The sequence below is a fragment of the Malaclemys terrapin genome, chromosome 1, assembly GCF_027887155.1.
Source record: "Malaclemys terrapin pileata isolate rMalTer1 chromosome 1, rMalTer1.hap1, whole genome shotgun sequence".
In the NCBI taxonomy this organism is placed as follows: domain Eukaryota; kingdom Metazoa; phylum Chordata; order Testudines; family Emydidae; genus Malaclemys; species Malaclemys terrapin.
In genome coordinates, this window is record NC_071505.1 from 154,994,943 (window position 1) to 155,017,725 (window position 22,783).

At 44.7% G+C, this 22,783-nt stretch overlaps 1 protein-coding gene and 4 non-coding genes across 6 annotated transcripts in view; 3 read left to right on the plus strand and 2 right to left on the minus strand.

Annotated features, from left to right (window-relative positions):
• TTF2 (transcription termination factor 2) overlaps positions 1-13,099 on the plus strand; it is a 37,208-nt gene extending 24,109 nt beyond the window's left edge. For both annotated transcript variants that reach the window (XM_054044534.1, XM_054044540.1), the window contains 8 exons: positions 436-521; positions 1,261-1,388; positions 4,095-4,265; positions 5,549-5,607; positions 8,476-8,629; positions 10,269-10,351; positions 11,965-12,039; positions 12,727-13,099. In XM_054044534.1, the coding sequence (XP_053900509.1) occupies positions 436-521; positions 1,261-1,388; positions 4,095-4,265; positions 5,549-5,607; positions 8,476-8,629; positions 10,269-10,351; positions 11,965-12,039; positions 12,727-12,871 (901 nt within the window). In that variant the 3' untranslated portion in view covers positions 12,872-13,099. The remainder of the gene's footprint in view (positions 1-435; positions 522-1,260; positions 1,389-4,094; positions 4,266-5,548; positions 5,608-8,475; positions 8,630-10,268; positions 10,352-11,964; positions 12,040-12,726) is intronic.
• Positions 13,100-18,017: 4,918 nt separating this feature from the next.
• Positions 18,018-18,100, plus strand: TRNAL-CAG (transfer RNA leucine (anticodon CAG)). Its single transcript has one exon. It is a non-coding gene; the product is annotated as a tRNA-Leu (tRNA).
• Positions 18,101-21,089: 2,989 nt separating this feature from the next.
• On the minus strand, positions 21,090-21,171 carry TRNAS-AGA (transfer RNA serine (anticodon AGA)). The gene has a single exon. It is a non-coding gene; the product is annotated as a tRNA-Ser (tRNA).
• A 409-nt stretch (positions 21,172-21,580) lies between these two features.
• Positions 21,581-21,654, plus strand: TRNAI-AAU (transfer RNA isoleucine (anticodon AAU)). The gene has a single exon. It is a non-coding gene; the product is annotated as a tRNA-Ile (tRNA).
• Positions 21,655-22,336: 682 nt separating this feature from the next.
• TRNAI-AAU (transfer RNA isoleucine (anticodon AAU)) lies at positions 22,337-22,410 on the minus strand. Its single transcript has one exon. It is a non-coding gene; the product is annotated as a tRNA-Ile (tRNA).
• Between the last annotated feature and the right edge of the window lie 373 nt (positions 22,411-22,783).

Sequence of the window (22,783 nt, forward strand, 5' to 3'; positions counted from 1 at the left end):
TTCTCCATCCTCACTCCAGTTCTTAGATCAGAGGTCCCCGAACTGTGGGGCACCCCCACCCCCCAAGGGGGTGTAGAGGAATGTTTGGGGGTATGGCTGGGGCCTGGGCTAGCCTCAACAGGGGGCGGGGAGGGAGTGCCCCCTGGCCCTGGATGCCGGCCGAGGCTCTGCTCCTGGCCCCGAGGGCCCCCCCAAGCTGTGGTCCCAGCCTCGTCCCCTTACCCCTGTCTGCATTCCCCACTCCTGGAGCCGCGGCCCTGCACCCAGCCCCAGCTCAGGAGAGGGGGCAGCAGACACGGGTAAGGAGAGGCATGAGGTAAAAAGTTTGGGGACTACTGGCTTAGATTGTAAACTGTTTGTGGGACATAGGCTGTGTCTAAATATTTATCTCTAATTTCTCCCTTGGGTAACCCTGCTGTATTTCATTTTTGCCAGGTCAACACTACAGTCTTACTTAAAGAGACAAGAAGAGCAGAAGAGTCATTGCAGAGAGTACTCTGGTGCTAACCCATTTGATAAAGGTTAGAATAGAGGCTGTAGAAATGTTCTGCAGGGAGTGGTTTTTTAAATTGAGGAAATGCTCCCTTAAAATTAAGAGAGAGTGCAGAGCAGAGAGTGGGAGCTATGACTCCTGAGTTCTCAGCACCTTGGGGCTCTTCTTTGGAAAACAGCTTGACTGCTGCCCTTGTGAAGAGTGTGGCTATAGAATATGCGGGGAGAAGGCTTGGTGTGTGTCTGCAAAGCCTTTTTCTGGCAGTGCTATTGCCAGGCTCACCTTTAAGGTATAGGTCTCTCTGTACGCTGCATTATCTGTTTGCTCTGGGTAAGAAAGGAGGCGTGGTGCAAGTTACAATAAAAAACTGGTGTGGCAGGTGGTGGTGTGAGCAATGTATTGTAGTGGTTAGACCTGGGAAATGATTCAGGACTCCCAAGTCCTGTTCACACTATGTGGTGTTGGGCAAGTCACTTTAACTTCTTTGGGCCTCAGTTTCCTCCTCTCTGAAATGGGTATAATATCTGCTCAACAAGGGTGCTGAGGATTAATGAAAGCTTTAACAGAAGTACAAAGTGTTAATATAATTTATGTAATCTCTCGCTTCTTTATGTCTTGTGCAGGAACATACCAAGCCCAGCAAAACACAAGTTTCATGCTAAACTGCTGTTACTTTTCATTTCCTCTTGTTGAAATATGACTGACTGGTAGAGCTGCTGCTCTGATATGCCTCTGAATGCTTTCTGTATTTTCTTCTTTCCTAATAGTAGTACAAGAATTTGGAGCCAGTCGAAAGGATTCCCAAAGTGACTCTCACGTCTCAAGTACTGTCCATGTCTTGTCCATGTTGTTGAGACTCCGCCAGTGCTGCTGCCATCTTTCCTTACTAAAAGTGGTAATCATGCAGTCTTGTACTGCGATTAATGTGCTTTATAGAATGGATCATTTTAGGAGCACTTGATTAGAGCACAGAGCAATTTTGGATATACATGTCAGATCTCTAATTCCTTGAATGGAACTTCCAAAGAACTCTCAAGTACAGGAGGAGGTTTGTGTTGGTAACTCATTTGGGAGCATTCTTCTCCCTGAGGTCAGTCCAGTTCCCCATCATGGTTGGCCGGGATGGGGGAGGGAGAGGGCTTTAATGCCAGCATCCTGGCCAAATTACACATTTTCCTTTCATTTTAATTGGCCACATTATTTATTAAAATGTTGTGTCATGTTGCTGTCCAACCCAGAGGTGGCTGCGTTTTAGTGGTTAGTTTATCGGTAAGTAACGACTCTAGGATTTTGCAGTAGGATTAGGGTTGGGGGCTCTCTGCGTAAGTTTGTGGGCGATTCATATTAATATGCAAATATCAAGCTGGCTGGAGTGGCTCACAAGCATGAGAACCAATCTCAAGGCGGACTGTGGAGAAGCAGGGCACCAACCCCAAACTGGTTGTGAGTTTTATAGTTAGATTTCACCAACCAAGTATCAAGTGTGATCTCCTCAAGTGCTGTGACAGCCTTAACATGGAGTCAGACAGTGTCCTTGGGTACTCCAGTCTGTCTTGTCATGCCGGCAAACTTGCCTTTGTGATAGATGGTCCCTTACTCCAAAAATCACAATAATATTCAGGACACTCCCAGTCCCAAAGGACCAGTCACTTACCCCCGGTCAATTGCACCTTAGATCCTCTACCAAAAGTGACACTTGTACCCAATCCTATAATAAATTAAGTAAAGATTTGTTAACTAAGAAAAATTAATAAGTTATTTACAAGGTAAAAGTAGGTAAATATACACACACCAATGAGTTAGTCTTAGGTTACAAAAGGTAATAGAAGCTGCTGTAAAAAGCCAGGTCTGTATGTTCTCTGGAGCTAACCCAGCTGTGGATCCCTTGCTTATGCTTAGAAAACTTCACCTCTCAAAGTTCAAGCAGCATACAGAGAGTTCTTTCTTGGCAGTGGTTTTTGTTCCCTTCCCCCAGAGTTCAAGCTGATGGGATGAATCCACCTGCAAATCTCCTCTTCATGGGGGTGGAGGGGAGTAATCAACAAAGTCTTTGTTCTTTGTTTCACAATGGCTTATCTGGGTTCAATGGACCTTCTTCGGGGCAGGACCTAACACCTTCTGTAGGAACCCAGCATTTCTACATGAATTAATGCTCCTTTCCTGTTTGATGACTTACACAATTACAGAGGATTACAATGCAGACACTTACTATAACCTTACAACATGGCATACAGAGGTTATAAATAAGATGAATCCATGCAGCAACCTATGAGCATTTCGTAATTCCAAACACATGCTTATAAATCTAATTCCTGTTTTAACAATACTAACACACAAGTGAGCCAGACTGGTTTCCAGTATGCATTTGTCAGTGTTCAGTGAAGTGTAGGGGCCTTGCCATGATCTGGCACCTCGTCTGCCAGTATCACAGCAAATCATAAGGTAAAGGAGAAGTGTGCTCTTTTGAACCAAACCAGTTTTTGCAGAATATTTGAAAGAAACTAGCAACAACCTAATAGGAAACATTTCCTGATGTTCGGCCCATACTTTTCCTTTAAATTTCTCTTAAATTCTTCTCCATCCTTGGTGTTTACTTTGGCAAATATTTGTTGACTGTTGTTGTGTCCTCTCTTCTCTCCTAGTAGTAGCCAACTAAACTGGCTAAGATTTTTTTTTTCCTTAAACTAATCATTTTGTTTTCCTTCTCTGAATCCACCTGAGTTAGTCTCTTTCTTGTATTGAGGTCTGAACACTGCATTGTAGAAGCAGTCTTACCAGAATCATATTAAGAGTCATATTGCCCAATCCATGATGTGATCTTTTATTTGCTGACCTCTACTACTACCTTGGTCACTTACTGAAGTGTCATGCTCGTGAACACCACAATCCTTGATCTGGTGGGGGCACGTGTGCCATCTGGTACTGGCATGTATGCAAAATGAATTTGGGGCATTGTTTTAGAAATTCCTGGTACTAAAGAATTAATGGGTCTGCAACAGGCTGCATTAAAGAGCTGGTTAAGCACTGAACATTGCAGATGTGGCCTCCACAGCTGAGCAACTTGCCAAGAGGCCAGGCGCCGCACCTGACTTGTGTAATATGGAGCGGATTGCAGCATCTTTCATGTTAGGCCATAATTTCTTGTGGTTCTCCACTTTCAGATTTAAAATAAAAGTGGCCAGCACAGGTCACATAGTAAAGCTCTGTAGGCCACACTTGTGAGTTCCATTCCCAGGTCCAACACCAACCCCCTTGAACGTTGGACAAGTTTTTCTTTTCTACCTCAATTTCCCCATCTGTAAAATGGGACTACAGCTTACCCATCTTATAGGGAGGCTTCAGGGGTGAAGTGCTATAGACTGTGCTTCACCACTCTCTAAACTATATATTTCAACTGTGATTTGGAGACAGAGCATGGCTTTATCTCCTGATTATAAAACCCAGCTCCATCTTGTGGGTGTACAGCCCAGGAAGGAGAATGGTCCCTAAGCCAAGCTTGAAATTCTGCTAATAGCATGCAGGTGATGCTTTCTGGTTACTATGGGCTGGTGTGCATGTGACTCTCATTCCTTACTATATCTGCTTATTTACTCTTTTGCAGGCCCTGGACCAAGTGAACTTGAATAGTGAAGGCCTCTCTCTTTCCCTGGAAGAACACCTCAGTGCTTTGACTTTGTCAGAACTCCAAGGTCCTGACCCAAAGTCTACCGTCTATCTCAATGGCAAGGCTTTCAGCATGGATCTCTTTGACATCACCAGAGAAAGCACCAAAGTATGGGGGCTGTGGTTCTGTCACATCTCTTGGGAGGCCTAGATTTCAGCATTTTCCTGTTGTTTTTTGTTTTGTTTAGTTAATTCTGATAGCCTGATAGGTTTACAGTTGTCTAGATGGGTGGGTCAGCAGTTTGGGCATGGGTAGATGAATGTACAGATGAACGCTTTTCAGGGAGATTCCATCCTGCCAAACTGCATAGGAGGCTATAAGAGAAGAGTACCTGCAACAAAACCACCAGGGGAGACAGGATCTACCATGCTGGTGGACTCTCAATGCCCATCTCAAACATTAGACCCTTGAGACAGTACAGCGCTTCTAGGTAGAGGAAGGGAGGTGGCAGCAAAGTGGTCCCTAAAACCTTTAGATAACGGGTGGGAGAAGGGGAGCAATACTAGCCTGGGTCCACACGGGAAGTTTGATTCCTACAAAACATGTTTGTAACTCTTGATTTCTGATCGTGGTTTCCATGTCTTGTGGTCTTATTACTGTTACTGGCTAAGACTTATCTAAAAAGTCACAGTAGCTACAGTAAAAAGTTACAGGGGCAAATTACAACTTACTTGATTTTGCAGTTAAATTACCCTTTTGCAACATCATATAGTGAAACACTTACATTTTTTACTCAATGTAAGTGATCTTACCTCAGTGGTTCTCAACCAGGGGTATGCGTACCCATAGGGGTACATAGAGGTCTTCCAGGGGTACATCAGCTCATCTGGATATTTGCCTAGTTTTACAACAGGCTACATAAAAAGCTCTAGCAAAGTCAGTACAAACTAAAATTTCATGCAATGACTTGTTTATACTCCCCTACTATACACTGAAATGTCATACAATATTTATATTCCAATTGATTTATTTTATAACTACATGGTAAAAATGAGGAAGTGAGCAATTTTTCAGTAACGGTGTGCTGTGACACTTTTTATGTATTTTTGTGTCTGATTTTGGAAGCAAGTTGTTTTTAAGTGAGGTGAAACTTGAGGTACACAAGATAAATCAGAGTCCTGAAAGAGGTACAGTAGTCTGGAAAGGTTGAGAGCCATTGGCTTACCTAAACCAAGTGTCTGTGGATTACTAACTCTTTAAAATAACGTAAGTTTGTACATGAAGGCAAAATCAGGTTTACAAAGCATCAGTTAACATCCTGTGAAGCTACCTCAGGCAGCCAAGTGGAAGACCTCACTTAAGTCTGGATTCAGTCTTTTCTGTGTATCCAGTGGTAAAGTGCAGGCCGCCTCCTGGCTCCACAGCAAGTAGACTAACTTCTTTTCCTGCAGCTATCGCATCTCTTGGCTGAACTGAAGACCATCCAAAGTCACTCAAAATCCCAGAAGAGGTAAGTGTGATAATGCCTCTCTTTCTGGGGTGTATTTTTGTGGGCAGGGGGAAGAATGAGTAAGATGATCCGATACAGAAACCCCTCAGAAAGTGAAGTGTCCCCCTGTAAAGGCACAGGACTCACCCCCTGCAGCGCCTCCTGCTGGTCATCTCAGGGAATTAGCTCTTTTGACCCAGAGCATCTTCTGCAGACCGGTGTCCCGCTTGTAGCTGGCCCCATGTCCCTCCTGGACCCCAGTACCCCTTTACCCTGGGGCTTCCCCCTGGCAATAACCCCCGCAGTCTCAGCGCCTCCCCGCTCTGGGGAACCCCCAACCCTCTAATCCCCACCTTGCCTCTGTCTTGGCTACTGCCAGTCATCACTAAGCCCCCACTCCCTGGGGCAGACTGCAGTGTAAAAGCCACTCATCATAGGCAGGGGGATTCGGACCTGCTGCCTTTGCCTGCCTCCCAGTACCTTGATGGGCCTTGGACCAGGTCCCGCAGCCAGGGGAGTTGCCAGCCTGGAGCTCCCCTGCCTCTCCCCAGCCCTGCTTCACTCCCAGTACCCTTTTTGCAAGCAGCCAGGCCCTGCTTTCTTCTAGCCGGTAGAGAGAGACTTCTGGGTCTCTGGCTCACAGCCTTTTTATACAGGCCAGCTGTGGCCTGATTGGGGCGTGGCCCAGCTGCAGCTGCTTCCCCAAGCAGCCCAGCTTAGCAGCTCTCAGCCACAACCTTCTCCCAGGGCTGACTTTAACCCTTTTCCGCTGGAGTGGGCGAGCCGTCCCACTACACCCCAGTTTCGCAACATTTCAAACTGTCAGCCGTGTGTGAAAGCACGCAGGAAGCCAAAGAGGAGATTTGGAGGAGAGGAGACTTTGAAGGTGGTTGGGGAACTAGGTGGATGTGAATTCAGGATTAATGCGTGTGGAGAGTATGTGAGGTGATCTGAAAACCAGGTGTGCAATATTCTCTTGGGTATAATAGAATTATTTTGGTCATACTGAAGAATCTGGGAGAAAATACTTATAAAATTAAAAAATCATGGGATGGGGAAAATCTGTGCTTAAGTCAGCATTTCCCAAACTTTTGAAAGCTGAGCCCCACTTCAGGAAAATGAAAACAATCCTGCCTCACTATGTTGCTGAACTGCTACAAATCTTAATGTGCAAATCTTCCATGGCCCTCCAGCCAGTCCTTCACACCTCCCAGGGAGACCTGTATCTCACACGTTGGGAAATGGTGATTTAGGATGTGAGGCAAGGAGGTCTGGTGTGTGGGAGGACACAAGACTGACATGGGGCGGGGCAGAATCTTTCAAATAAGCCATCTGATTCTCTCACGAGAGACACCTCAGGGAGGGAGGGAGGAACTCCCTGATCTATAACTTGTGGGAGATAAAGAAAATTATTACATGAAGTGCCAAAGAGCGAGTATGGGTGGGAAAAGGGAAGATTGGTTCAGTTTAATCCCTAAATGGTGCATGTAGGTGTTCAGATCCCACAGTGGTATGTGCCTCCTAAGAACCTGATTGCTCCTACATTTTATTCTAATCATAACAGTTCTTCAGAAATATATATTCATATGCTGAGATTAGCATCTGTGCTTCTGAATACCTGACTGGTACTCCAAAGAGCTGATATAAATATCTAAATGCAGGATTTGGGCATCCTATTAAAAGGGTCACACATCTGAAAATACTGGAGAAACTCTTTGCAATGGACTGTTCCAGAACAGTTAATGTTTGGTGCAGGCTGGGGGGAAATCTCCAGACTGTGGGCTGGTCTACACTGGGGTGGGGTGGGGGGGATCGATCTAAGATCGAATTACCTGGGGTCCACACGGCGCAGGATCGACCGCTGCGGCTCCCCCGTCGACTGTGCTACCGCCACTTGCTCTGGTGGAGTTCCGGAGTCGGCGGTGAGCGTGTTCAGGGATCGATATATCGCATCTTAACGAGATGCGATATATCGATCCCGGATAAATCGATTGCTACCCGCCGATACGGCAGGTAGTGAAGACGTACCCTGTGTGTCAGAATAGTCTTGTGGAAGGATCTCTGACTGCAGTGAGAAACAGCTTGCTTAGTCTTTCTGCCTCAGAATAAACATACTGTGCTCAAGTGGCCACTTGCTGGAGGTGAGGTTGCCATTTAGTCACCCCTTGCTCTTTGGTCAGGTTGTTAGTAAAGAGGAATAGTCACTACCTGCTCCAGCTGGAAACTGGTGCCTGATTTTTTTTTTGGACAATTTGTGTGCAAAAAGCACACTCAGGTGTTTGAGGAAGAAACCGATTAGTGTATGCCCATGTGCTTCCCTGACTTCCAAGCACAGCGGCCGGAATTGCACATGCAAATCAAGTGTCTGCTAGGTCTGATAATGCAGTTCTGGATTTCTAGAATGCACAGCAGCAGTCACTGCTCAGATACCTCATCTCCATCTTGAATGTAAGCCACTTATAGGATAAATTTCCAGACGAGATCAGGTGAATCCCGAGTGTGATTGTCTTGTAGGGAACACTGCAAAGCCACCTTCAAAAAAGCCTTTCCAGTATAAGAATGACATGCAACAAGCACCTTTCTATCATTAAATCCCCCCCCACACAAAACCAAACAAATCAAATCCAAAAACCTGACCTACCCCAAGCAGAGTTTTGACCGCAAAAAGGAAAGCGAGGCAGATTCCATAAAGTCCCTCTAGGGACTTTGCTGTTGATTTTGGTGGGAAGCACTCACATATTATGGTGATGGGGCAGCAGTGTTAAACCCTAAAATAGAGAAGATAAACAGATTTAATTCACTCTTAATATGTCAGGGGCAAGACACTACCATAGTAGGGTTGTTACAATATATCTGATGCTTGTTTTGGACTCTATTGTCTCTCTTCAGTGTCGTCGTATCTCAGTGGACTAGCATGTTGAAGATTGTGGCAGTGCACCTTGAGCGTCAGGGGCTGAAGTATGCTACGGTGGATGGCTCTGTCAATCCTAAGCAAAGGATGGATTTGGTGGAAGAGTTCAATAACAATCCCAAAGGGCCTCGGGTATGAACTGGGATCAGGAAAGCTGTGTTCAATGCAGCTATTAATAGCTGGGGTAGTTACTTTTTTTTTATGATAGGATTTGCTGGGCCAGATTCTATATCCGGCATCAAGATGTGTGTTCGTGGTGGGAGGGTGTAGCTGTAAAAGCCAGATGTCCGTAAATGGGAGCAGTTCTGGTATAGACACTATTTGGTGTTATACTTGCTTTAATCTTCCATACTAAGAATGCCTGGCTCTCAGGCAAGTTAAAGGCTTGCTGGTACCCAATCATACCAAAGTCTCTGTTAACATTAAGCTGTATCTGCAAGATTGGGGGCCTGTGGGATAGGCAATTCAGATCAGGCAGAAACTGTTCCTAGCTTACCCCACTGCAGATTGATGACATAAAAGATGTATTGGGTCATACTACTCCCATGACATGGGAGACATTGTAGGATTGTTCCCTACAGCCTCTTCTCCCAGCACATGTGGTACTTCATGCAAAACCTCAGTTGTTCAGTCACCTACTACCGATTTATGGAAGGGAGGGGGATGTTAGGTTCACTTACAAACAGAGCCAAATGAACACTATAGTGTTTATTAGACTTCACATGCTGATCCAAGTCTAAGGACAAGGATGCTAAGTTGGCAGGGGAGAATTCCCACTTCACCTCTAAAATGGAGTGACCCAATTGAAACATTTGTAACTGGCTCATTCAGATTGGGCCAAAATTAAAAAAAAAAAAAAAATCCAATGCCATGGCAGTTTGGAGATGAAGATTTCCGTCTCATCTATGACAGCTTCTGAAATTCTGTCTACTGGAACTTCAGATGGCTGGGTAGTCTGAGTGCAGGTTGAACATTTCTCTGTGCACATTATTTTTTCAAAACGTTTTGTGAAATTTCTGCAATTCAGACTGGACTGGCTGTTCCCTCTAGTGTAAATCCATGTTTGGAAGGGGCAAACACCACAATGAATCTGATGACATTTTAACTAGTCTAAGGCCATGTCTACACTACAGACCTTACAGCGGCACAGGTGTACCACGGCAGCTGCACCACTGTAAGGTCTCCCGTGTAGCCGCTCTATGCCGATGGGAGAGAGCTCTCCTGCCAGCATAATTGAATCATCTCCAACAAGCGGCGTTAGCTATGTCAGCAGGGGAGCGTCTCCCGCTGACATAGCACTGTCCACACCAGCGCTTTTGTCAGTGAAACTTACTCAAAGAGCTCAGTCTATTTAGCTTAACAAAAATAAGGTTAAAGGGTGACTTGATTATATAAGTATCTACATGGGGAACAAATATTTAATAATGGACCCTTCAATCTAGCAGAGAAAGATATAACAGGATCCAATGGCTGGAAGTTGAAGCTAGACAAATTCAGACTGGAAATAAGGTATAAATTTTGAACAGGGAGAGTAATTTAATCATTGGAACAATTTACTGAGGGTTGTGGTGGACTCTCCATCACAGGCCATTTTTAAATCAAGGTTGGATGTTTTTCTAAAAGATCTGCTCTAGAAATTATTTTGGGGAAGTTCAATGGCCTCTATTATACAGGAGGTCAGTCTAGATGATCACAACGTTCCCTTTTGGCCTTGGAATAGATGAATCTATGAAAGTAACCTGTCTTTCTGTCTTATTGTTCTTTGTTGAAGGTGATGTTGATCTCGCTCCTGGCTGGAGGCGTTGGCCTTAACTTAATTGGAGGAAACCACCTCTTCCTTTTTGACATGCACTGGTAAAGTGAGATGGAAACTTTGAGGGTAGACTGGCTCTTTACTTCAGCATGGTAACATGAGGGCTTACAAACTGCATGAGAGAAGGATGTATCTGGTTGAATGGTAAAACACACGGTCCTACTTTTCCATCCCTGAAATTACTTGCTTGTCAAGGCAAAATGTTTTTAAAATGAAACTTTCAAGAACAATTCAACTCATGGCCAGTATGACACCCACTACTGTGAAAAATGGCAGTAAAGCTCCACTTGGCAGCTAAAACAAACTATTAAAGTGGATGAGGATAACACATAGGATTTACCATGGAAGCTATTAGAGAGGTGCCAATCCCAGAAGTAATCTGTTCTGAAAATAAAAATATCTGAGTCTAGAGGGCTTGTTTTGGAACAAATTGATAAGTGATAGATTTAGAAAGCAGCAAGTCACCATGACTGGAGAGCTCTGTAGGAATGTGAGAATGGAGTGTCGGAGCTACTAACAAAAATATGCAATCTTTCATATAAATCAGCAGCTTATATTGCAGGACTGTAGGGGAGCAATCATTCTAACTTTTAGTAGAATTATTGTTTGTATTATGGTAGTACGCAAAGGCCCCAGTCATGAATTAGGGCTCTGTTGTGCTAGGTGCTGTACAAATACATAAGAGATGATCCTTGCCTAAGACTAGAGAAGACTTTTAAGGAACTTCGAAGAGATCTAACAAAGTGAAATGAATGGTAACTCAATGATAGGTGAACATTAATATTGACAAGTGCGAGGTAACATGCATTGGTACCAATAATTTGAACAACTCAGACAAGTTACCTAAAGCAGCTCCAGGGTAGCAGCGGTGCACACCGGGGCCAGGGCAGGCTGTGCGAAACAGCTGCAACCATGTCCCTCTGGCCCCTGGGGGAGGGGGGGGCCACAGGGCTATGCGCACAGCTTGCTGCTCCTCCGGGTACCTCCCCCAAAGCTCCCATTGTCCATGGTTCCCCGTTTCCAGCCAATGGGAGCTGGGGGCAGTGCCTGGAAACCAGGGCAACACATGGAGCCCTCTGCTCTTCCCCTCCCTGGCCGCAGGGACATGATGCCAGCTGCTTCAGGGAGCGGTGCAGGGTTCGAGGGGGGCAATCCCGCAGGTGTAGTTTGCCCACCCCTATTTTAATATATGGAGATATACCTATCTCTTAGAACTGGAAGGGACCCCGAAAGATTGTCGAGTCCAGCCCCTTGCCTTCACGAGCAGGACCATGTACTGATTTTGCCCCAGATCCCTAAGTGGGCCCTTCAGTGATTGAACTCACAACCCTAGGTTTAGTAAGCCAGTGCTCAAACCACTGAGCTATCCCTCCCTCCTGGTCTGGAGATGGCCCGCGTGCCGCCCCCCCCGGCCTGCATGTTTGAGACCCCTGTGGTAGACCTTCAGCAGGGGCATAGGGAGAATCTGATTTGCAGTGCATTGTCTGATATTCAGAACAGTAAGGGAGCTAGGGAGGAGGTCACATTTCTTGTATAGAGGGAATAAGCTGTATAATGGGGAGGGGGACACACGAGCTGAGGATAAGGACTTGTCTTCATTGTTTCTAAGATTAACAAGCCACTAGACTGTCTGAGCAGTTTTCTTACCTTGCAGGAATCCTGCACTTGAAGATCAGGCATGTGACCGTATATACCGTGTGGGGCAGAAGAATGACGTGGTGATACACAGGTCAGGGTCTGCTGTTCTAAACTCCTGAGTTAGCAGTGTACATGACAGGCAACAGCCTTATAAAGTCTTGGCTTCGTTGCAGGGTGACATGGGCTTGCTTTGATGTTTGTTTCTGAACTTCAGGGCTGTGCACAGGATCAGAGGCCATGTCGTATGAATGTTTCTGGAATTTGCCTCCTGATTGCTGATCTGAAACTGATTTTCAACAAGTCAAAGCCCAAAACTGCTCTTTTCCTTTAATGGCTTGATGAATGCCTTGGGTCTCTCCACTGCTGAGTGCAATTCAGCCATCAGCCCATTTACATTCATCAAGACACTCATTATAAGGACAAATATAGTTCCATGTGTTTAATATGGTCTTCAAACTCTTGATTCCAAATGTGGCCCTCTACTTTTGGAAACCCTTAATATCAATAAGAACGATGATTCAAGGAGGGATTGGTCAGGGACTCAGATTTCTTTCCCTATAATTAAAAATTTAAATTTCAAATTACAAACCTATAAACGTTTAGTAGGATAAATGGTGGTGGCTGCAGTGTGAGTCTGACATTGGATGAGAGGTGCTATAAAAATGATTTGCTCCCCTTTTCTTGAAAAAAAGATGAGTCCCTAGAAGTTGAAAGGGGATGGAAGCTTGAAATGTTGATGTTTCCAGAAATTAGGGTGATGTGGTGCTTTGGGTTTTAGGTTTGTCTGTGAGGAGACAGTGGAAGAAAAGATCTCACAACTCCAAACCAAGAAGAAAGATCTGGCTCAACAAGTGCTGTCGGGCACAGGAGACTCCATCACCAAACTCACCTTGGCTGACCTCAAAATTCTCTTTGGCATCTAACTGCCTCTTACAGCAAACAGCTTGAACACAGTCCAGTGCCTGGAGGAAACCAGGGAGTCTTCAACAAAGGGCCTGTATTTAAAGTAGCTAGTTCTTATGGGAGCAATAACTAGAATTGTTATAAAAACTGCTCCAGGAGGAGACGCTACTAGATTTTTGAATTGTTTTATATTCAAGTTAGACACAGTAAAGACCAATAAAACTATAAATAAATCTATTGTTTTAATACTTATGGACTAGCTGGATCAATCTGTCTTCAGCTATCGTTAAGACTGCGCCAATCACAACATATCCGCCATCCTTCTCGCATTCTTGCCCTTCTTCTCCATGTTTGTCCGAAACGTTTTACAATGTCATCTTCCCATCTTCTTGGAGGCCAACCAGATGGTCTTTTCTGTTCTCGCGGGTACCACTCAGTAATGATTGCGGTCCACCTATTGTCCGTGAACCGTGCTATGTGGCCCGCCCATCGTATCTGCTTTCCACAACAATATCTTTCACACCGCTGCGTTCTCTAATCGTTTCATTTGGGATACAATCCAGAAGGGAAATTCCCAACACAGCTCGTTCCATTGCCCTTTCAGCTACCGACCACCGCTGTTCTTTAATAATACTTATGAGTCAAATTTATTCTCTTTAACTATAGAGAAATGTGCTTAACACCCCCCACACACAATAAGACTAAAGAAGATTTTATTTTTCCCCTTATTAGAATGAGAGAGAACTTGAGAGCAAATGGGATAGAAGAGGGGAGCAAAAAGGAAAAGAGTGTGAGGTAGGAAAGAGCAAGAGGGTGGAGAAGAAGATGGCATGAATGGGAAGGAAAGAAAGATGTTGTTTTTCAGAGAAAAATACCAAAAGGGAAAATGATAAAAGTGAGTAGAATGGATCAAAATTGGAAGGGGAGGTGGAGAATAAAGCAATAGAAGAAATAAACTGAAAATTGTCCTTTTAAAATGTAACATTTTATTTATATTCCTTTGTACTTCTCAAGCAGATGTTTTATATCTAAGTGAGAGGTAGCTTCTCCCTGCTCCAAACACAATACATGCAAGTTGCAGGTGGCAGGAATTTTACCCCCTCCTTGGGTTTCAGTCACACTCATACAAAGAAATCAAAATGAAATGCAAACTCCAGACGAGGCCTTCTCCCCAGGCTTGGATGCTCGCAGGGTTCCTCCCTCAGGACTGATCAGCCTACATCCTAGGTCCTTCCCACTTTATAGCAGATGCAGTAATAATCTACTTGCAATAGAAAGTGTTTGTTGTCTGTTTTCCACTAGGATCATCGTCTGCTAAAGAATGGGGTTTTCAGGCAAACCCTCCCAGCTTGTTATACTTGTTCTTCCTCTCACACTTCCAAAGCCATGCACACAGAATACACTCTTCCCTCTCCACTGTATGTTTCCTTTGGGATCCAACTTCCAAAGATGCCTGCAACCATCACCGCCAATTCTCTTGACAAGTGCCCTTACAGACTGAAGAATTCAGCAGGTTTTGTCTCCATTTTTACCAAAGACATAGTTTATTTCTCATACCATGTAATAAAGGTGTGACGCACAGGAGCAGTGGTATGAAACTGGGATTTCATTTCCTGTTCTCACTCATCTCATATGGATGGGTCAAAGTGATAAAAGATGAATACCGTGTCACATGAGAGTGAGCAATATATATTGTCTCTAATGATCTCTGTTAGAAGCTATGGCATTTCTGGAGTGTGTAGGTTGACTTTGGCTCAAGTCCTTCTCTAGCCCCTTAGATTTCTAGAGGATCAGCCCGTAGAGTCCTCAGAACCTACGAGGTACTAGGAAAGACCACCTCCACACCTGTTCCCGTATAATATGAGATTTGCAAAAAATTGCAGTGCTATTCCATCCCACCCCCCCCCCCAAGCTACCTGAGGGGATGGGGGCAAACACTTGTCAGTATTCACACACATTAAATGTGTGCCCATAGCTCCATCCAGAGGGGAAGAGCTCTGGCCTGGCTGCAGAATGGCTGTGGGGTCGCTGTAGGTTTAGAAAGGGGCAAATGGCTTATGTGACCCCCCCCCCCATATAAAGATCCCTAAATCCCTTACAAGGAGCACCGCACATCTCTTGTTTGACTTTTCCAGAGTCTTCAAGGAAAATGTTTCCATTTTTAAAATTACATATGCTCTCCAGCAAAATGGGGAGATAGGGATTAAAATCACAGAAACTTGGAAGTCTGATTCTATTCCTGCCAATATAGGGTCCCAATGGTGTATTCTCCAGGGTAAACTAAAAATGTCCCATCAGGGAAGTTCCATCCCTTTCCCTAGAGAGGTTATTAACCTAGTCTAATTGGCTTCACCTTTTTAAGGGACGTTTCTGGATATACACACTAAGCATTCTTTTGTTACATTGTATCCTATTTGGATTATCTAGGACCTAGTTGGGCTATTCTAAAAACAGTGTGTGACGGTCTAGGGCAGTGGTTCCCCAAACTGGGGTTCATGAACCGTTACAGGGGGTTCTTGGGAAAAAATTCCCTAATGGCGGACAGAGCTGTCCCAAGGGACCCCAGCACGGGGCCAGCAGCCTGGAGCCCCTGGACTTCCAAGAGCTAGGCAGATCAAAGCAAGCATATCTATCACACTGAGGAGATTTAAACTTCAAGACTCCTTATAAGAAATGGAAAGGGAGGTGGATGTTTTTTGCTTTTTTTAAATTAAATAGGCAGCTAGTATTGTTTTTAAAATTATTATGAAGAACAAGTTTAAGCTTTGTTGTAACGTGCGTTGTTTGCCTGGACTGCTCAAGACCTGAATGCTTGTGTAGGAGGAACTCTTTGAGTTAGCTTCTTAAATATCTTCATGCTGTTTCACATCTGATACTCCTTGATGAAACATAGGAGCCTTGTCTTATAACAGGGTTATTCAAAGAGATACAAGCTACGAAAGTGAGATCTTGGAAGAGTGTTGCCGTTTTCATAATGTAATAAAAATACTGTAATGATTAATAATAAATAGTGTGTAATAAGCATGTCATAAAAACAAATTTTATATTTCCAAGATCACTGCTTTTATAATTTATACTCAGGTAAAGGAGAAAATCCCTGGAAATATTCATTTTTAGGAGGGGGTTCGCGAGACTTGACATTTTAGTGAAAGGGGTTCACAGGCTGTAAAAGTTTGGGAACCACTGGTCTAGGTTGTACCTTGCTGAAAGCCTTGTAGGGCCTGAGCAGATCCTGCCACATCCCTCCTCTTTGGGGCCCCCTGCTGGAAGCATTGCAGTCCTGCCACACCCCTCCTCAGAAAAAGGAGCAGTGAAAGTGGGTCCTCCAGGCCTGCCTGGAAAGACTGCAAGGAAGCAGGCTCAGGTAAAAGGAGCAGATCAGTTCCTGGCAGGGACCAAAGGAGTGAGAAAGGTGCTCCTTGCTGGAGCTCAAGGGAGAACCAGAAAATGGGTTCTGGTGACATTGGCATTCTGTGAGGAAGAACTTTAGCCCTGAGGTAAGGGTAAAGAGGAAGTGGCTCAGGGAATGCAGAAGCAGCAATGGAGTTAAAGGAAACAGCACAGGCTAATATTTGTAGGGTCCCTGGGTAGGGACCTGGAATGCTGGGCAGGCTTAGGTCCCTCCACCAGCCACTGACAGGGTGGGCTAAGCCCCAAGAAGGGAATAAGACTTGTTTAGAGGCCCAAGTGAAGGCAGGACTTAAAGAATCTCTAGAGAGAAAGCCCTGGAGGCAGTGCTGTACACCAGGGCAGACATAGACTTAAAGCTTGAGCCCAGAGACAGGACTAAAGACAGTAACAAGGGCACAGGGACAGGCCCTGTTGGACCTTTTACACCTTCATGTGTCTTGTTTTGACTACGTGTGACTTAGCTAGAGGGTTGAGCCACTGAAGACCTGCCTGACAAGGTTAGCAACTGGCAGGGGGAGTTGTGAGCAGAAAGACCCTGTCCCCACTCAGCTAGTGGCTGGGAAGCCTTCAGGTATAGTCAGAGCTATGGTTGATATCTGTAGTTATATTTTCCAAGATGCCAAAGTCCTCCAGCAAAAAGAGACTTGAGAATGTGATATTTCTTTATATTTCAGTTTAAAAAACAAGCAGGCAAAAGAAGCAGCCTTTGAATATCATTAAAGGCGCAGTAGAGCGTAAATAATGTTTGATGGGACTTGGCAATAAAGATCAAATACTAACTTTTTAGATTTTGTCCTCAGTAATGGTCATAATAAAACAGGGTTTTGTGTTAGAGGCACAAAGGGTAGGAGCAAGATATTTATTTTCTAAAACTGTCACTAACACAAATGTCAGTCTGTGTATACGAGACCTGGTGTTATCTAGATATTTTAATGAATAGTAGTGGAAAAATTATGAATGTGACCTTACTTTCATTTTTTTACTATTACTTATAAAACAAAAGGCTGAATTAATTGCAGGTTTGAAATGGCTCTGAGGGATGTCTTCATTTTTCTATCTACATTGTCAATAAGTGATCTCTTTGTAATAAAAATTCTGATAATACTCCCCTGGAATCTTTTTCTGCAGTTAAGTAGAAATAATACAGAGCACACTAGTCCATGCCAGGGCCACAGTCACTAAAGGTCTTATGTAAACATTTTAAATCAGTACCAAATCTTATAGGAAGTAACGATTTGCAGGTGGCAATGACTGGATATGTGCCAAGATGTGACTGTATTTGAAGGATGAACTGAATCTCTAGTGCTCTGAACAGCAGAAAGTAGTCAATTATCTAGCCCTAAAGGAAAAGTGCTTCCTAATTTCATTGAATGTTTCACATCCCAAGTATCTAAGTCCTGTGAGCTATAATCATGCCAGGTAGGGCAGTCAGCATGCCTGTATCAATTATGTGAGTGACAAAACCAACCCTAGTATCTTCTATACTAGGAACCCACAATTAACTGTCTTATTTTTATGAAATGATACACATATACACTGTATGTTACTCCAGAAGATGTGTAGAAATGTGTGAGAGGAGAAAGTCACAAAGTGGCAGCAGCTCCCAGAAATCTGCACTGCTAGTATTTGCTACTGAGGGAAGGCGCTTAGAAAAAAGTATATAGCTCACTCAGGAATCTAAATACTAAGAAAAATATAATTATCATGAACCAATTAAACATTTCTACCTGTAGAGCTGTCCTTTTTTTCATAGCTGTCAGGATGGCCGAGCGGTCTAAGGCGCTGCGTTCAGGTCGCAGTCTCCTCTGGAGGCGTGGGTTCGAATCCCACTTCTGACAACAAAGTTTTCATTTTTTTTAATTTGCTCTCTGAAGTAATAATCTCCATTTATTCTAAGGTTTCAAATGTTTTGAATATAGAAATCTGTCACTCTAGAAATGCGATTTAATATTTTCCTCCACATGCTTTAAAATCTGCACATCAAGAGTCTTGGCTGAAGGAAGTAGTTGATGTAAAATAAGAAGAATGGAAAAAGAGACAGAACTTTACTTTTAATTGTCCAGTCAATCTGAGCCAAGCAGGTGAGGTAGAATTTTAGGTTTTCCTAGCTCTCAGTTGGTGTTTTTAAAACAGCAAAACTAGTAACTGTCTTCCTACAATGGCCATTAATGGTGTAAACTGATACACTGCTGAGCCGCTAGTGTTGAACAGTGCCCTGGGATTTTCACCAGCAACTCAGGCAAATCTGCTGATTGCTACCTACGTTGGCACTTGTACCATTGGTACATCGGCTAAAATATGGGTTCTTATTTTGCAAGGGTAGCTAAAGCTGGTAGGACCAGCATGGAAAAAGTTGTCTCTGAGAGTGTGTCTACACAGCAGTCAGGAGGTACAATTGCACATCAGGTCAGTATGCCCGAGCTGGCGTCTCAAATAACAATAGCAGTGTAGCCCTGGCAGCACAGAGTTGTACTTGGAAGGTTAGCTTGTGCCAAATGTGAAAGGGTGTGTGTGATTTCTGCATTAAGGCAAGAGAATAGGCTGTGGGAGAGTAAGACCCTTCTGTATTATGGAGAGGGGCATTAAGAAACACCGTGGTAGCTCAAGGTGAGGGATTGGAGTGGGATCAGCTCTGTGTCCAGGGAGAGTAGCATGCAGCCATGGCTATTCATAACCCACTGGTGCTCTTTGCAAGGTCATTGGTATTAGGGAATGCCGGAGAAAGGTTATGGGATAATGGCTGCCTGACCTGCTGCCACCTTAAGGGGACATGGGCTGGGAAGGGTTGTTAAGTTAAATGCAGTTAACAATGAGGGGTCATGCCTATGACATCATGAAAAGTGAGAATGTTCTCACTGAGATTGTGAATTGTGGGCTAAAAAGGCTTGAGCATTTTAAACTTAACTTAAGAATGGCCATAGTGGGTTAGACATTGTCCAACTAGACCAGGATCCTGCCATATGCTTCAGAGAGTGTGAACAGAAGAGGGCAATTTTCAAGTGGTCCATTCTCTGTCGTCCAGTCCCAGTTTCTAGCATTCAGCAGGACATCTAGAGCCTGGGGTTGCCTCTCTACCCATCTCGGCTAATAGCCATTGGTGAACCTATCCTCCATGAACTTCTCAAATTCTTTTTTGATCCCAAGTTATACTTTCGGTTGTCACAACATCCCCTGGCAATGGGTTCCGTAGGTTAACCGTGCATTGGGTGAAGTACATCCTTATGTATGTTTTAAACCCACTGCATATTAAGTTCAGTGGGTGGCCCTGGGTTCTTGTGTTATGTGAAGTGAAAAATAACCCTTCCTTATTCACTTTCTCCTCATCATTCATGATTTAATAACGTAACAGAAAATCTCCAGCAGATGCCATTGTGACATCACTCCTGATTCCAAGCAAATATACCAGAAACAGCATTGTCTTCTTGAGAGCTAAACAGGGAAGCGACAGGAACGTGTTGGCTAGCTCGATTAAAGTGTGGTGCTACTAATGACCCCCTTGAGGGTTTGATCCCTGGGCGCGTTTTGTATTATTTGGTTACAGCAGGAAATAAAATTTCATTTGCTTTTTATTTTGGAAAGACCAAAACACAATTTCAGTCTCCTCCTAGGTTCACAATCCTAGCTTCACCTCTCATTCCTTTCTCGCCTTGTGCTTTAAGCTACGTATAGCCTGCTACGTGAGGCGGCAATAGTCACAGGTGGGCAAGCCCCTGCTGCTGCCTCGAGGACAAAGCAAACCTTTGGCGAGGAGTCTAGGTAGGAGAAACATTATCGAAAACGTTTGGCTGGGATACAATGATCACCAAGCAGTGAAAAAAGCTCTTCAGTATTTCGTTCTCTAGCTCAGGGTTTGCTTGAGGGCTACCGAACACCTGACTCTCCCAGGCAGGGTCTGATCTGAAAATGCCTAGTGAAGCAGCTCTCCTATGTTGCTTTGCCTCTACTGATAAGTATAGCAGGGGGGGGGGGGCGATTCTCACCAGCCAGGGCGTGAGCCTTGCCTTTGTGCTTGTAGGGGGTTCTCCAGGCTGTTGCAAACCAGAGGAAAATAGAGGGGAAGAAGAAGAAACAAGCAGGGGAGCGGCTACAATTTGAACCCAAAATCTCCCGTTTATTAGACAGACGCCTTAACCAGCTAAGCCAAAGTGCCTAGTACTGATTATAGGGGCCACTAATTCCGATGCCCAAAGGATAAAGGCTGCTGAACCCAAGAAATTTACTGGGTTTTGCACGTGGCTTTTAATTCCCCGTGTCCTTCCAGTAACCCGTCATTCTATATCTGCAAATGCCATTTCTGTCCCTTAGAGGTGAGCTAAGAGGCAGGCAGGGGGTTTAAACCCCTAAGCTGTGAGGAGGATAGGGCGATTGCTGCAGCCTGCAAAACAACCAAAGAGGGGGGAGGTGACATTGTTAAAGGGGAAAACCAGACCAAGAACTCGGGCTGCCAGCCGCCCCAGGGACATAAAAGGGAGACTCCGAGGAGTTATACTTTCTGCTAGCACCTTGGAGTTCCCGGTGAAGCTCAGAACCTGCAGCGTGCATGCAGGATCTGTTCTAATGCCCCACATTCTTGCTTTTGATTTCCATTGAATTTCTGGGCTTCCCTTTTCCCTCTTTGGGGAGGTTAAATTAACACAATCCTCTCAACAGAGCCTCTCGCCAGAACTCTTATTTTAGTGTGTAGTTTTGCTGGTGTCATGAATGATACATTTATTATGAGGATTTTGAGAAAGGCAGCTAGAACTGAGAACGGCTGCTTACTTCTGTGTCGGGGGCGAGAGGAAATAACTCTACAGGTAGCAAAAATGGAATTAGCAAAGAACAATACGTAGTCGGCAGGATTCGAACCTGCGCGGGGAGACCCCAATGGATTTCTAGTCCATCGCCTTAACCACTCGGCCACGACTACTTACCGGAGAGGGTTAATTGCTTCCTTCTAGGTGATTAGCCAGGCACTTTAAGGGCTAAATTCTAGCATTTTTGCCCCATCCCCAGGCTGTATTATTCTATGAACATTAGATGTCCTGCATTCTGAACATCCTTCACGAAGCTTTTCTCACAAACCCTTACAAGAGAATGGGCCATCTCCCCTATTAGGTCCCCCAGCACTGTTGGTAACTAATTGTGCTCATTCAATTCATGTGTGTGGATTAATTTATTTATTCAGAAACATGTGTTATTTAAATGTTTAAAGTTGAATAAAATGACCCAGAAAATCTCTATCTAATGGCATAGACACTTCAGCCCTTGTCCTGAAATGTGCCTGAGACAATTTTGCTCTCCTGAACTACACACATGTGGACAACTCCAACAGCACTGGCCGGTTAGCTCAGTTGGTTAGAGCGTGGTGCTAATAACGCCAAGGTCGCGGGTTCGATCCCCGTACGGGCCACAGCTTTTGCGACTCTGGCAGTCGCCCTTTTCGTTTACTTTTGGGGACAGAAGCAAGCAAACAACTGCATGAGAACGAAGAGGACAACCAAAAACGTCTCCCCTTGCAGTCACCTCAACGCTATAATGAACCGACTAACCAGAGGAAAGTGTTAAAGCAAGAGCGCCGAGCTGCAATGGAAGAGCGGGCGCTCTGATCCCGTCTCTCGCAGCGGGAATAGGTTTGAATCAGGAACAGCAGTTTAGTAAGGCAGGCTCCGTTCTGGAAATAATGAACCTACACTAGCTCCCAGCAGCGTTTAGCCCCGAAAAAATCAACATTCACTCTGCAGCCGGAACTGAGACTCGGAGGGGAAAGCGGTTCATTGCCCAGCCCGGGCTCCTGCCAGGGACCCTCCAGCTGTAGTGACGGGAAGGGGCTGAGCTCGCACTGTAGGTGCTACCCGAGACCCTTTGTAACCTGAGGCACTTGTACCCAGCAAGTGGGTACGGGGGAGAATCATCTAAGTGCTGCAGAGTGGGGAAAGGAGTCTTTACCCCGGCGTCTTGCAGCTCAAACGTCTGACTTTTTTTGGTTTTCCTTTTTGTTCCATGCAGATGTTTGTTTCCTCCAGTCCCCAAAGGTAAATGAAAAGGCTTTCCCCCCTTCCTTCCAAGGGCCACTGCCCGAGTCGCAAAAGCTGTGGCCCGTACGGGGATCGAACCCGCGACCTTGGCGTTATTAGCACCACGCTCTAACCAACTGAGCTAACCGGCCAGCCATACAGAGCCTTTTGTAGCTTTTACCTGTGAAGAGAGCAATGTTATCACGAATGATTCGTCATTCCATGACAACCAAAGCAGCTTTGAAGACAGGATTTTGAAGGGAGAAAGAAACCTGTGCACACAAATGACAAGAGACCAATTCATGACAGCATTGGGGGTGATTCCAGAGAGCAGGGGGACAGTAGCTCAGCCCTTCTGAACTCCATTTAGAGCTGCTTTGAAATTACCTTTCTTTTTAAAAGTACAGTCATGATTTGTTCTTAAAACGGACACGCAAGTTATTATTCAATAATCTCCTTTAACGTGTTTCTGGTGGGCTACTCTAAGAAATTCCCTGAAACAAAGCTGAGCGCACTACAACCTGC